The 15142-nt window shown below is 44.1% G+C and overlaps 2 protein-coding genes across 3 annotated transcripts in view; one reads left to right on the top strand and one right to left on the bottom strand.

Moving 5' to 3' along the window:
* Positions 1-4113: 4113 nt before the first annotated feature.
* LOC106580091 (N-alpha-acetyltransferase 35, NatC auxiliary subunit) lies at positions 4114-15080 on the bottom strand. Of its 2 annotated transcripts, none has more exons than XM_014160729.3 (23): positions 14821-15080; positions 11070-11198; positions 10485-10518; positions 10213-10330; positions 9996-10070; positions 9741-9908; positions 9274-9340; positions 9119-9162; positions 8832-8882; positions 8231-8314; positions 7915-8029; positions 7618-7796; positions 7434-7493; positions 7237-7343; positions 6895-6961; positions 6502-6600; positions 6158-6336; positions 5924-6069; positions 5747-5814; positions 5454-5594; positions 5150-5272; positions 4961-5038; positions 4114-4843 (listed from the first exon to the last, which is right to left on the bottom strand). In XM_014160729.3, the coding sequence occupies exons 2-23, from the start codon at positions 11188-11190 to the stop codon at positions 4784-4786; spliced, it is 2184 nt and encodes a 727-aa protein (XP_014016204.1). In that variant the 5' UTR covers positions 11191-11198; positions 14821-15080; the 3' UTR covers positions 4114-4783. The 2 variants fall into 2 exon arrangements, with proteins under 2 accessions (XP_014016204.1, XP_014016205.1); XM_014160730.3 differs by having other exon boundaries at positions 10213-10327.
* The window catches only part of LOC106580090 (cytosolic carboxypeptidase 1), a 44411-nt gene continuing 43517 nt past the window's right edge, over positions 14249-15142 (top strand). Inside the window, exon 1 of the mRNA XM_014160726.3 lies at positions 14249-14346. The gene's annotated coding sequence lies outside the window, so the exon portion shown is untranslated. The remainder of the gene's footprint in view (positions 14347-15142) is intronic.

The following is a 15142-nucleotide window of genomic DNA, read 5'->3' as shown; positions in this document are numbered from 1 at the left end:
AAGGAAGATACTGTAGTTTGAAGTACAGTACCAACATAGCTACTACACTAGGTCAAAGCTGTGTGCTGGAAAACCTTGGTAGAGCATGGGTGGAATAGGCATTAAAATGTAGTTATTGTTTTAAATATATTTATTACTATGGGCTTATAAAGAAAAAAAAAACTATTCTTTGTCCCGATGTAAAAGTGGGGTGGGGAATACTCAGTAGGGTCAGTAGAATCTATATATGGTGTCAATTCACGAGGCTCTGAATAATACAGAGTGTTGCTAGACTTTTACTGTGGTCAAACAGCTTAAAACGGGGTGCCTGGACACTATATGATACAAATATAATTATAAAGGATCGATTTTGTGTCCATAAAACCAGAGTCCAGTCTGCTCACCAGAGTCCCTAGAAAACAAAACAGGTGAGTTTGAACAAAAGGTTAGGTCATAGGAAGCTTTATGTTGACATTTGAACAGTGAGACACAGAACCATGGACAGTTAACCTTTTAAAATGTTATGTTGTCGGCCTATCTCCAAATATGTGGCCCAAAAGCATAGTAATATGATTTGATATTTTAGTTATTGCAAGACCACACACTGGTAAAGGGAAAACATGACTTTCTGTCTTAAATAAACTGGAATGGAAAATAGTCAGTTGGGGTTCTACTAACCAAATATGTTCCGTTTTTCAGGGGGGCTGTGTTGAACAGCCTGCTGGGCGGAGTAAAAGGCCAGCCGTATTATTCAGAGCCCCATGAAATGACACCATATATAGATTCCGCAGACCCTACTGAGTATTCCCTACAATACCTTTACTGCGGCACCTAGTATAGTTTTTGCTCTATAAGCCAATATGTATTCCATATACAGTGCCTTGAGAAAGTACATTACACCCTTTGACTATTTCCACATTTTGTTGTGTTACAGCCTGAATATTTTTATTTTATGCCACTGATCTACATACACACAATACCCCACAATGACAAAGTTGAACATTTATAAAAAATGTAACACTGAAATGCTTTGAGTCAATAAGTATTCAACCCCATTTGTTATGGCAAGCCTGAATACGTTCAGTTGTAAAAATGTGCTTAATAAGTCATAATAAGTTGCGTGGACTCACTATGTAAGGACTGTTCAACGCTGGTCTGACCAATCGGAATCCATGCTTCAAGAATGTTTTGATTATTTGGATGTTCTGGGATGCCTCTGCTCTGAGAATAACATTGACTATACACTGATAGATACCGCGTTCAAAACAACTGAGAACTCAACAAAAAAAAATGAGGTCAAATCATGACGTCAGTGATCTTCAGGTCGGTTAATCGGAGCTCTAGAAAGAGGCCCGAGTTGGATGATCGTTCAAATAGATTTTTCCCATTCGGAGTTCCCAGTTGTTTTGAACGCACTGAAGTCGGAGATTTGAGTGTCCAGTTGTTTTGAACACGGCAAAAGTTAATCAAGAAGTGTCTAGGGGACGATTAAAACCTATCCAAACCAAAAAACGTGGATAGATGGCAGCAGTCGCGCAAAACTGAAAGCGCCAACCACCACATTTAACCACGGTAAGGTGACTAGGAATACGCTTGAGTACGAACAGTCCAGTTATGCCCTCCATAAGGAAATCAGACAGGCAAAAAGTAAACTGGAAAGTGGAGTTGGAATTCGCAATTCAACAGCTTCGATACGAGACGTATGTGGCAGGAACTCCAGACAATCACGGATTATAAAGGGGAAACCAGCCACGTCCTGGACACCAACGTCTTGCTCCCAGACAAGCTAAACCCATTCTTCACCCGCTTCGAGGGAAACACATTGCCCACAACGCGGGGAGGACTGTGAGCTCTCCTTCAATCTCCCTTTCCCAGTCTGCTGTCCCCACTTGCTTCAAGACATCCACCTAACGATTTTTTTATTTAACTAGGCAAGGCAGTTAAGAACAAATTCGTATTTACAATGACGGCCTAGGAACAGTGGGTTAACTGCCTTGTTCAGGGGCAGAACGACAGATTTTTACCTTGTCAGCTCGGGGATTCGATCTAGCAACCTTTCGGTTAATGGCCCAACGCACTAACCACTAGGCTACCTGCCGCCCTAAAGAAAGCAAAGGTAACTGAACGAAATGGCTATCACCCCGTAGCACTCACTTCTGTCATCATGAAGTGCTTTGAGAGGCTTGTTAAAGAGCATATCACCTCCACCTTACCCAACACCCTAGAACCACTGCAATTTGCAAACTGCCCCAATATATCCACGGGTGACGCAATCGCCATCGCACTGCCCTATCCCATCTGGACAAGAGGAATACCTATGTAAGAATTCTGTTCATTGACTACACCTCAGCCTTCAACACCATAGTACCCTCCAAGCTCATCATTAAGCTCAGGGCCCTGGGTCTGAACCCGCCCTGTGCAACTGGGTCCTGGACTTTCTGACAGGCTGTCTCCAGGTGGTGAAGGTAGGAAACAACACCTCCACTACGGTGATCCTCAACACAAGGGCCCCACCAGGGTGCGTACTCAGCCCCCTCCTGTATTCCCTGTTCACCCACGACTGCGTGGCCAACTCAATCAAATGACAACAGTGGTAGACCTGATTACCAACAACGACAAGACAGCCTACAAGGAGAAGGGGAGGGCCCTGGTGGAGTGGTACAAGGAAAATCACCACTCCCTCAACGTCAACATAGCGAAGGAGCTGATCGTGGGCTTTCAGGAGACAGCAGAAGGAGCACACCCCCATCCACAAAAGATTCAAGTTCCTCGGTGTACACATCACTGACAATCTGAAATGGTCCAACAGGAGGCTGAAGAAATTTGGCTTGGCCCCTAAGACCCTCATAAACATTTACAGATGCACCATTGAGAGCATCCTAACGGGCTGTATCACCACCTGGTACTGCAACTGCACCGTCTGCAACAGCAGGACTCTCCAGAGAGGGTGGTGCGGTCTGCCCAATGCATTACTGGGGGCACATTGCCTACACTCCAGGACACCTACAGCATCCGATGTCACAGGAAGGCCAAGAAGATCATCAAGGACCCCAGCAACCCGAGCCACAGCCTGTTTAACCTGTTACCATCCAGAAAGCGAGGTCAGTACGGGTGCATCAAAGCTGGGACCGAAAAACAGCTTCCATCTCAAGGCCATCAGACTTACATTTTTGTCACCACTAGCAGGACTCTGCCCAGTACCCTGCCCTGAACTTTAGTCACTGTCACTAGCCGGCTACCACCCAGTTACTCAAACCTGCACTTAGAGGCTGCTGCCCTATGTACTGTACGTAGACATGGAACACTGGCCACTTTAATAATGTTTACATATGGTTTTACCCACTTCATATGTATGTACTGTATTTCTTCATTCCATCCTTTAACTTTTTAGATGTGTGTATTGTTAGATATTACTGCACCTTTAGTAACACAAGCATTTCGATACTCCCGCAATAACATCTGCTAAATATGTATACGCAACCAACATTTGATTTACTTTTGTGTGCAATAGTAGTGGTTAACATTAAAAAAGTAATGATTAACCCATCTCTGTATCCCACAGATACAATTATCTGTAAGGTCCCTCAGTCGAGTAGTGAATTTCAAACACAGATTCAACCACAAAGACCAGGGAGGTTTTCCAATGCCTTGCAAAGAAGTCCACCTATTGATAGATGGTAAAAAAAATATTAAAAATAAATAGTTTCATTTCATTCTGTACTCTGAAGTAACTCGCAATTGGGTAAATGGACTAAATGTAAACTAGAAAAATGTAATGAGGTTTTGGTTTTATCATTTGAAAGGTTTGCAGGGATGATTCAAGCTTTGACCATCATGTATCCTGCTCACAACATAACTATTTTGTAACTTATTGATATGGTTGCTTTTTCTGAATTAAAAAGTCACCTCTGTGTATCCTTGGTGTACCTGGCAGACCCACTACTATAAATGTTTCAAATACAAACGTTTTGTATATTTTTTTATATAGCAGACTCATTCAAATGGAAATTATGGTTGAACATATTTTGCTTGTGGATAGGTTTTTAATTTTGCACAATGGATTTTTGTTGCCATTAGATTGTTACAATGGATTTGTTGCTTACTGAACAGTCAATGAACACATTTTCTGAACTGTTAAATAATCATAGGTTTTTATTGAGGAAGTGTATGACAGAGATTACAAAAAATAAATAATTTTAATACCATAGTCAAGTTTGTTTTGGGAATTGTGGAGGATGTAGTTCTGTCAGTCCTCTGCGACGTCTGGTATTTGTAGTCCTTTGTGGGTCAATGCCACAGAAGTAGAGGACTCTAGGGGCCAAAAGCCTGTTTTAGCAAGGGCAGTGCAACTGAGGACTTCCACCATTTTGAAGTAGTCAACTGGGTGAGCCTTCCTATGGGTTAAGGAAGGATCACATAATTCCATCCAGGTCATCAGGAGGGATCAGCCAATGAATTATACTTGTCAGAAAACATTCCATAACTGCAGGTGGCAGTAAATCTCTGGCTTTATACCCATTTAAACAACACACCATAGGTGGCAGTATGCAACCTTTAAGGTTGTTTACCAACTCATAGAAGGAGTAGAAGAAAATTGACTACTTCAAAATGGAGAAGGCCATGATCTCAGGTGCCATAATGGGACATATATAACAATGTTGTTGTCTCTGTCCTACCACAGTGACATAGAGTAACACAGATGGTAATATTGTTGAGTTGGTCTCCGTTTTGGGCTCACATGCCACTCTTGGGTCAGGGAGGAGGGTACTGGGTTTGAGTTGTCATAGTAACGCAGGGCTTGGATTCAGATGATCCTGACCACAGGGAAGTACTTGTGAGCAGAGAAATCAAACTCTGGTAGTACCTAGAGATGGGGAGTACCATTTTTCTTATCACCAAACAACAATAATGCCCGAGAAATGTTTAAATTCCCCAAATACTTTGTTTACGTTTTGCTCATTACATTATGATGTGTTGTTACCTTTGTCTCCTTGTGCCCCCCGGCAAGTAGCTTCATGACCACAATGTTGGGTTTGGCAACTTTTAGGATCCGATTCACCTGCAACAATCAGCAAATTAAAAGAGGCAATTCAGACCCACAAACATGAGGCACAATGTATTTTACTACTGCTGCTTCTACTACTATTATCGGGTTATAGGGTTAGCTGACCTCTGGTTCGGAGGTGGGGATGTTCTCCAGGATGAGTTTGGCTTGCTGGAAGTGTTTGCTGGCCGCCATGTAGAGGTCAGCTGACTTGGGAGGAGGAGTGTACTTCTTCAGATCGGACATCTCCTACAGCCGACACACACGGAGAGAAACAGGTCACGTTACAGATTATATATATATATTTTTTTATATCTCCGCCATAACATGTAATTCCTGATATTCGTTGCAGCGTGTCTGCAAATATGTTGACCCGGAATGCACCACAGACACATGAAAACGCTAGCGACGGTTGGTGACACTACGTTACCTTGAACTGGATGTAATGGACTGGCGGCGGAGTGACCACGCTGTTGAAGGGGGCAAAGCGGTGCTCGTAGCGCACCTGCTCGCTGTCCAACTCAAACTGCGGCTTCCGCACCTTCCTGTCCATATCCAGGGCGATCATAGTCTGCACCAGACAGGAATTCAGTGTGTGTGTGTGTGTGTGGAGAGAGTGTGTGTGTGTTTATGCTGTCTGGATAGAAAACGGGACTACAACTGAGCCAGGGCAGAGGACACATAACATGTGTAGGACAAGTTCGTGTGTGTGTGCACACTTACCTTGTACATGCCAGCACACATGTTTTGGTAGGCTTGGCTCATGGTGATTTCTCTGCTGAGGGGGCGAGCTGCAGGCGCAAACACATTCTTATTGAGGAACAAGTTATGGATGGGGACGGGCGGTGTACTCCCAGATGTATTCAATGCAATGCAAATAATGTACGACTTGATCCTGACCCCCTTGGCCTTTCTTCTTCTTCTTGGTTTTCTTGCTGCTGCGCCCTTTCTGCTGCTCCTCCAGGAGGCGCTCCTCAGCCACCTGAGAGCTGTCTGCCCGACTCAGAGTGGACATGAGCCATGCGTACAGGAACTCTGACAGATACCTACACACACACACACACACACACACCTCTCAGTCAAGTGTACACATGGAACATGCACTTTTGGAACACACGTGCGTACGCTCCTCACCAGTAGATGTAGTAGTACTCGTGCATGCTGTAGAGTTCCAGCTCGAAGCCGCTGAGCAGGTACTGGATCATGATGCGCAGGTTGTGGTAGAGGACCCAGGTGCCCAGGCAGGCCAGGTGCTGTCTCTGGGGCTCCAGCTTCATCAGCAGGCTGTGCAGCGCCGCGTCCACCTTCTCTGCCTGCAGGGGGCGCCGCCGCATCAGTCCCATAAGTCAATCGCAGGAGAACAGCGACATGCAGTCAAGCGCGCGCACACTCACACACACACATTGTAGATCACATACATCACTAAACAGCAACGCGAATGCAAACGCTGTCTCTCTCCCTCTCTCACACACACACACCTCATCCTGCAGTGTGGCAAACTCCTCCAGGATGTGGCCTAGTTTGTCTCTCTGCCGAGCGCGGTTGTGTCCGTGGATTTGGATGAGACTGCAAAAGGGCTGCAGGGAAACCGAACAAGGTCGTTTCAGTCCATTGTTTGGAGAGAAAAATAAATAAATGATAAGCCTATAATATCTTCAGAATATGTTTAAAACTATCATGTTGATAGTCAGAGCCACGGCTCCATCTATGAATTTTGAGTGGTTACATTTTCCCCTAGCTCCACCCCTCAACTTCATAGCAAACCAAGTGGCGGCGATGCCGTTCGGTCTGGGGGGGAAAAAACACACAAATGAAGGATTGTGACATTAATATAGAGAAAAGAGGCCTTGGAACGCAGCCAGGTGACTTACCCTTGAGCAGTGTGTGACAAAGGAGTCAATGTAGTCCTTGGCCTGGTGGTTATTATGCAGGCAGCACCTGCAGAGGCAACGCATGGATCAGTCAGTCCTAGAGATAGAGCTTGAACACAAACTCGTAGGCCCTGTTCGAATACCTCAGACATACATATCCTGCCTTCCTTCCTTCCTTCCTTCCTTTGTGGTGTTTTGATAGGTGAAAGCAACATTGCCACCATTTTAAACACCACTCCAACCAATTCAGATCTCTTATGACTTCAAGGAAGGTAGGAAGGCTGCATTTCTAAAGCATTTGAAGGTTGGGCCATAGAAACACTCCAATCTTCAATGACTTACTTGGAGGAGAGCACCGGCGGGCTGACAAAGTACCTCAGAGCGTCTTTGATCAAGTCCTGCATTGGTTGGGTCCCAAACACTTTCTTATTATCTATCAGGAACGTTGTCTAGAGACAGGGAGGGGATTCATCAGAACAGGACCAATCAGAGGAGAGAACTGTCCAGACGCACCAATCACGAGGGAGAATGTTGCTTACCTGCAGCAGAGACCTGGAGAGGACGCAAGGGGACTGCTCACTGAACTCGCAGAAAAAGTCCTTAAAGCAGAACATTAAAACATTACTATAACCTTTAGCAAATATTCTAACAGGCAGACCATTACAGAAGTATTGTCAGAATGTAGTATTGTAATTATTATTGTAGTATTTACAGACGTAGTACCAGAATTCCATGTAGGTTAGTTGTGTTGATGACCTCGCACACGGTCTTGATGCGGTCGATGAGCTTGCTGAAGTAGTTGACCATCTCCTCCCTCTTGAGGATCTTGGCATAGCGGGGGAAAGTGGGGGGCAGCAGTCTCTGGTTCACCAGCGGTTCAAACCCCATCATGATCGGTTGATCTGGAACGCGGGGGGGGGGGGTCAGAGGTTCTCCAACGAGTGTAACATTGCCTCTTACGGTAGTGAGGGACACACTGGGCCTAGGTTACATGGTGTAGTGTGTGTGCGCGCGTGTTACCTCCTTTAGTAGTGTCGTTCTGGTACTGAATTCCATGCTCGATGCTGGAGTGGAGGTCTGGGAGGAGATCTGCTGCCTGCTGCATGAGTTTCTGGGCTTCACTCACTGAGCTGGTCTGACAGATCCAACATGACATCACGCATCAGTCAACCAATTACACGCCCAATCAAAAAACAATCAGCATACCGGTATGCACATGATCCTCTTTCTTAGTGAAGCTAAGCTAAATGTGTGTGTTACCTCTTTCTTAGTGAAGCTAAGCTAAATGTGTGTGTTACATCTTTCTTAGTGAAGCTAAGCTAAATGTGTGTGTTACCTCTTTCTTAGTGAAGGCGATCAGCGCTGTCAGTAGAAGACGTGTAAACTTGATCCTACTGAAAAGTGCTATCCATTGCTGATGCTGAGAAAGGAGGCATAGGAAAAAGTTCAGTCACAGAAGCACACACACACACAATTGCAAAAAACACACAATATATCTTTGTAGGCCCTAGGGACACACAGATTTAGCTCTGTCGTACAACGTTCCTTCCGACCACCCAAAAACCTCTCCATTTTGGGGGATTGGTCCTTTTTTTTCTTCTTCGAGAAACGGCTGCAAATTCCAGGCTTGTCTTACTGAAAGGCTGCCTCACTCTGAGCTCTGGTGGACTGGGCATGGCAGAAGGCATGGGATATATGCCGAAGTCCAAATCGACCCCTAGACGCTACACTACACCCTATGCACGCTGAAATAATTTTATAGGTGTATAGATAAGGCTATAAGTGTTCTTCTGATAAGCTAGGTGGGATTTTGACCTATCTTAGATCAACAGTACATAGGGCATGAGGGTTAGGGGTCGATTTAAGGCCATTAGATGGGAGAGACAATAAGGTGGACTGGTGGATATACCCAAAGGGAGAGAGTGACAGAGTCTTACTTCCAACTCCACCTCTGGGTTCCGCTGCTCGCCCTGGCGACTGCGTGTGCTCTACCGGAGAGAAAAAGAGGGAATGAGAGGGAGAGGGAAAGGAGAGAGAGAGAGGAAGAGGAGATACCTTGTGACGGATGAGCTGTGCAGTTCTGTTGGTGGTACTGTACACACTTGCGGTCATTGAAAGTTAAGGATGAGCGATATTATTCAGTAATGCGTTTGGCCATTCTGCCAGGGTGTAGTCGTGTTGTGATGTTAGTTCACGGGAAGAAAGTACTGTGAAAGTACTGTACCTTAACTCTTCTCTGTAACTCTTCCTCAACATCCTTCAGCATACCTGTTGGTAGAAGGTTAATTTGGTACACACATACATTAATCATATATATTCTATACCACCAATACCATACATGGACCACAACACTGACTAAGCCCATCACATGAACATCACCTGTAACCCGTAAATCTGTCACATTGTTGGCCATCTTGAAGCCATACGTCATGGCCTGGAAATCCTCCTGGAGACAGAACATAGAACAGGATCTTGAATATTACACCTAGAAACAAAGCGTTGTTTCAGATCAGAAGACGTAGGAGGGTACAGCGGGTTGCAAAACTCCAGGAACGTTCAATAAATTCCCTGGTTTTCCAGAAATCCTGGTTGGAGGATTCCGGATTTCCTGCTTATTCCCTTCTGATTCCGGGAAACCTCCAACCAGGACTTCTGGAAAACCAGGGAATTTATTGAAAGTTCCCGGGAATTTTGCAAGCCTAACTGTGTCCCATAGACAGGATTATAGGAGATAGAGAGAGTGTGCGCGTTATCCTGGTCCCAGATCTGTTGGTGCCGTTTTGCCAATTTTTATGGCCATTGGCGTGACTGTGTGTGCAAAAGCCCAAAGGGATCAAGTGGCTTACCTCCTCGAACACTGCAGCTTTGTTGACCTTCTCGCGGGCGATGTCGCACACCTTGAGGATGCCCAGAGTGAATGCCTTGAGGGCGGGGTCCTCGATCAGGTCAGGGTTGTGGACGTACAGGCAGGTGAACACTGTCTGGGCTAGGGAGTGACCCTCCAGCCAGGTGATCTACACACACACACACACACACGTTTGTTTTGATTGGTAATTATTATGCATCGTTTGTTGATTCAGTTTGGTATTGATAAAACTGACCAAGCAGCAGAAACAGGTGTCCATGATCCCAATCAGCTCAGGAAGACTGAGGTCCCTCACTCTGATGGAACCATCCTAGAGACAAAACAGGACGAGAGAGAGGATAGGAAAGGGAGGGGGAAGAGTCTTTATGGACTATAATGCACCTCACTAAAGGTTCAACATCACACCACCGTTTTCATTTCACAGTCTGAAACTCTAGATATCAGAGCCATACCTTGACTGCTTGTTCAAAGCTGAGGACTTTCCTGTTGACCTGGTTGCCAATCATCCCGGCGTCCATCTTGGGGTCCATCATCTCAATGGCGGACATAGCCTCAAACAGGCCAAACCTGCTGGAAAACGTGCCATTAGAAAGACCTAAAGTGTGTGTGTGTTGTCTAGTGATAGATACCCAGTATTCATTAATGAGACAGACTGCAAGCACTTAAGCATTTCACTAATGGTTGATTAGAACAGTGTGTGAAACAAACAAACACTCATACTCACAATTTGTCATGGAGTAACTCCCCAAGGTTGAGCTCTGTAAATACAGAGAGAACAAATGCAACTGTACTCAGTCATCTGAACTATACGGATGAAAGCCAGAGCAGCATTTGTGTTACAGTAGTATAGTGTAACACCAGCATGTACTGTATAACGAGGTACACAGGAACTCATCATCAAATAGGAGTTAGACCACAAAGGGTGAATCCTAACTTCTACTTAAATTGAATTAGTCATGCATTGATGTCAGTGGGGTCAGCAGGGCATCTTAACCTGTGCCATCCAGCTTGCATTTCAGACTGGTGGCACCAAATTCCCAGAGCTGAAAACACTGGCTATACATTAGGAACTGCTGTACTGTACAGCCCTTTCTTTTACTGGTTGTGTGATTTACACCAATCTGAGATGAGAAACCCAATTTACCAGGTATTTCGGAACTGTCTAACAAACAAACGAGAGGGGCAAGTATCAAAAGCCCCCCAAGAACAGACATCACTAGCAGATCCTGAAATACGGTGTTAAAGCATGTAACACACACACACACACACACACACACACACACACACACACACACCACACACCTTGTACCTTTGCATGCCTCTTTGAAGTCATGTGTAATGTCCACCCAGTTTGCATTGTTCCTCATCTTCTCTGGGACACCCAGTCCCCATCCCACATCATCATCCTCAACTGATGACTTCATCACCATGGTTAAAGCTGAAAGTAAACCCAGTAGAAGTACATGACACACTTCTCTTCTGACTTCAGTGTGGATGTTCAATAGGCCAGATAGCCAATTTCCTAGACCAGAGTGGAACTGTGTTCTAGTGACAGATACCCAGTGGAACTCTGGTCTAGCTGTATAAAATGTACTCACCTTGCAAGTTATTTGCCAGCCCGTGACTGTCCCTGTTTGGCGACACGTTTCCCACAAACAAAGGTATATCCGTAATTGGTAGACAATTGTGATTGAAAACTCATTGTTTGTGTCGCTGAGCAGTGCCCAATGAAGAATTACATCCATTTGTTAGATGCAACCACTCCCCCCCCAAAATCAAAACACAAACTTCCACTACTGGCACCATGCTGTCGCAGACAGGAAGTAGAACGGCGTGTGTGCATGCAAAACAATGACATCCATGTTTGGTGTTGATAGCATTTAACAATTAGATTGTATTATTTCCTGGGCACTGCTAGGGCAATGCAAACAACGCATTCGTTATCAGAACCGTCCACAGGTCACAGAAATACCCTCTGATGTGGGAAAAGCGTTGTCAAACAGGCACAAACACAGGTAGGTAAATAAGTAGCCCGGTCAGTTCTAGCCCTTGATCATGTCTCTCAGTTCCATTACATTACACATAAGTCATTGGACGAAGGAGTCTTCTGTAGGGGGGAGTTTTGTTAAGAGCCGCGACTCTCGGTCTGAACATTAACACTCATTGGTTTTGGAAGCATAAGGACCTTATCTTTCATAAATATTAAATTGATATACAGCTTTTATAGGGATAGGGTTCACACACAGCCATATTTCCATATTACAACACTTGTTTACGGAAAAGACGGGAGACAGAGTGGACTACCTGTGCTAGTTCGAAAAAAAAAGAAATGCATGAAATGAAATGTATGAAATGTATGCATTCACTACTGTAAGTCGCTCTGGATAAGAGCGTCTGCTAAATGACTAAAATGTAATTAGCTATCTAAATCTCCGACCACTTGTGTGTAAATGGAAGACCAACGCCACAATCGTGTTGTCACTAAAAAATACTGTCGGCTGCAACTGGGTTAAAAGTGTGTATTTTCCATTTGTGAAATGATTTTGATGTGATATGAAAGTAGAGGGATTTATGTTTCTAGAACAGTACTGCATTGGCTTCCAGAGCCAATTCAGCCTTTAAACAAAACATGTAAGGTCCTTGGACTAAGGAATAACGTTAGGCTCCTTTAGTCCAATATTGGGCTAGGTGGGTTCGTGTTAGACGGATATACATACTATACAATCTCTGTTTAGAAACTGGCCTATATGCCAGATAGCAAGGGAGTTATGACATGCTGTAAATAGCATAAGCATAGACCTTATACCTGTGTCAAAGCAAATCTGAAGGCAACTATTAATGTATGACAGAGCTATTTTGAGGATTGAGGCGGCCTGAAACTTCAACTAATAGGCCTCAAAATTGAAGAGTAGGATGGTGTGTGAGAAATACAACACTTGTTAGGGTGTAATATCCACTTTACCAAACAGACAGGTCAAAGTAAGATCAGACTCCTTGAGGGATTAACATGCTGATGTGTAGAGCGACTAAGCAGCTTGAGTTAATGCCTAAAATGGCCTTAATTGCGGGCGCTAGTGCAATGGAAACGTTCTGAGACAGTGATCCAAGTGTCTGTTACTAGGGGACTCAGCAGGCTATCCTTATTCAAGTCTATGCTGACTGTCAGGTTAACCAGCAGATCCGACCCACTTGCTTACAGCAGCACTAGGGTTGGACAGGCTTCCTGTGTAGAGTACGACACGATGGAGCTGGCGCCAGATATGGCTTGGATAACGTACCTCAGTCCAGGGATGAGAAATGCGTTGTACTCCAAATTGTCCGATTATCCCAACTGTTACACAGATGATTGAAAGACTGTTAGTTTTTCTGGAAAACTGTCCTTTTCATCCTCATGCTAGGTAGCAGAAGCCACACAGCCATTTTGAAATGGCAGTGTCAGCCAATTAGCGCAATTGTTGATCAACGCAACTTGCCATTTCATAATGGTAGTGATGTTATGTTTGATATCGGAGCTCGGAGGCACACGTCGACATCATTAAGCAGTGTGCTGATGTATGTTTCACTTTATCAGAAGTACGTCATCAACGATGTACAAAGTTTTGTTTGATCACATGCTTTTTCAAAACGTGTGTTGCAAAATATGAGATCCCACTAATTTGGCTGTGGTTCCAGTGCTTTCTTCGATTCCAAGCTGCTTTCAAACGTAGACCTCTACCAGATACCGTACTTACAAATATAGTATAGGATTTTGTACAGAAAGTTTCAACTGACCGGTAGCTTAGTAGGTAGAGTAGGGAACAATGGACCATTCAGGGATGTAAGGATATGAGGTCGAATCCTGTTGAAGGCACACTATTTTGAAAATTGTTTTACGTGAAACCAACTGTGAACTCAGAAAACAATTTGCTCCAACTGGGAAAATTTGTTTTCAACAGTCATCCAACTCGGAATTCCAAGTTGGGAACTCTGGCCTCTTTCTAGAGCTCCAACTTTCCGACCTAAAGATCACTGACATCATGATTCAACCTTGTTTTTTTCCTGAGTTTCCAGTTGTCTTGAAAGCACCATCAATGGAGAGGGATGATATGCTACTAGCCTCATGCCATGAATATGCATAGGAATCTCGAGACAGCTCTGGAATGTCACGTGTCATACTTATATCCACATACGTGTAACAACATAAGCATTAGAAACTTTTATCAAATAAACCTCACGTGGCAAATAAGCCATACATTTTTTTGTGGACCAAATTCGACACACTTTTGACTGCCACACAAAAACTCATTGCTTGGTGAGCGAAAAAAACACTACCTGCTGGAAGGAGACAGATTTTCCCCCAAGTTGGGCCTCTCTCTTCCTCTCCGAGTTTACTTAAAAACTAGCAGTCATTCAATCTTCTTGGTGTAACAGTTGGGATAATGGGACAATTCAGAGTACAACACATTTCTCATTCCTGGATTGAGGTACATTTTCCGAGCCATATCTCCTGCCTGCTCAGTGGCGTCATTATCTACGCACAGGAAGCCTGTCTGACCATAGTAGCGCAGCTGTATGCAAGCGGGTCGGATCTGCTGGCTAACTATCAGGTCTGTGAAGGTTTCATTCAATAAGAGAACTAGCTAATCGCAATTTGTAATGAAACACCGAGTGTGCCGTCTTTTCACTAGCTAGTCATTGTTAGAAGCTAATAGCTATGATAAATATATATATATAAACCCCGCCTATTTCTACACATAATATTCTTAATGTGATTTTTAAACCTTAACTACACTGCTATCCTTATGCCTAACCTTAAATTAAAACCAAAAAGCACATTTTTGTTTTCATGAATTTTTACGATGAAACCAATTTTGACTTTGTGGCTGTGGTAACTAGTGGAAACCATAAACCAGACGAGCGGGCTAATGTCGTTGACGCTAACTAGCTAGTTTGGACTCTCTGTATAAACAAAAATGTTTAATCGTGCATATCACACAATTTAAAGATAATATATATTAAGCCATTGCATTAAACATATTGCCAATTTTAGTAACATTGGCGTGATCTTTGACCATACATACCTTGCTAACTGCTAGCGTTACTAGCTAGTTGTCCGAGGCTCGGGAAGAAGCACAAATATGACGTTACATTGCACGTTGGGACATGAAGTCCCACAACATAGCTATGCAAATCCTTGGAGGGTCTGTCTGGGTCAGTAGGTGCTGGTTTCAGGTCAGGTTTTTTTTAATTTCATGGTTCTAGGTCAGTGTGGGGGTTTTGCCGTATATATTATTGCTACATTATGTCTGATCTTTGATCCGCGTTTACAGTATGCGTTCATTCTGAAATGCTCAGTCGCATATTTTCGCGTCACATCTAAAAACAAAATTTGCATTCTCGCGT

This window comes from Salmo salar, chromosome 20 (assembly GCF_965601325.2).
Source record: "Salmo salar chromosome 20, fSalSal1, whole genome shotgun sequence".
NCBI lineage: Eukaryota > Metazoa > Chordata > Actinopteri > Salmoniformes > Salmonidae > Salmo > Salmo salar.
Note: the sequence above shows the minus strand (reverse complement) of the source record. Positions and strands in the feature narration are given on the sequence as shown.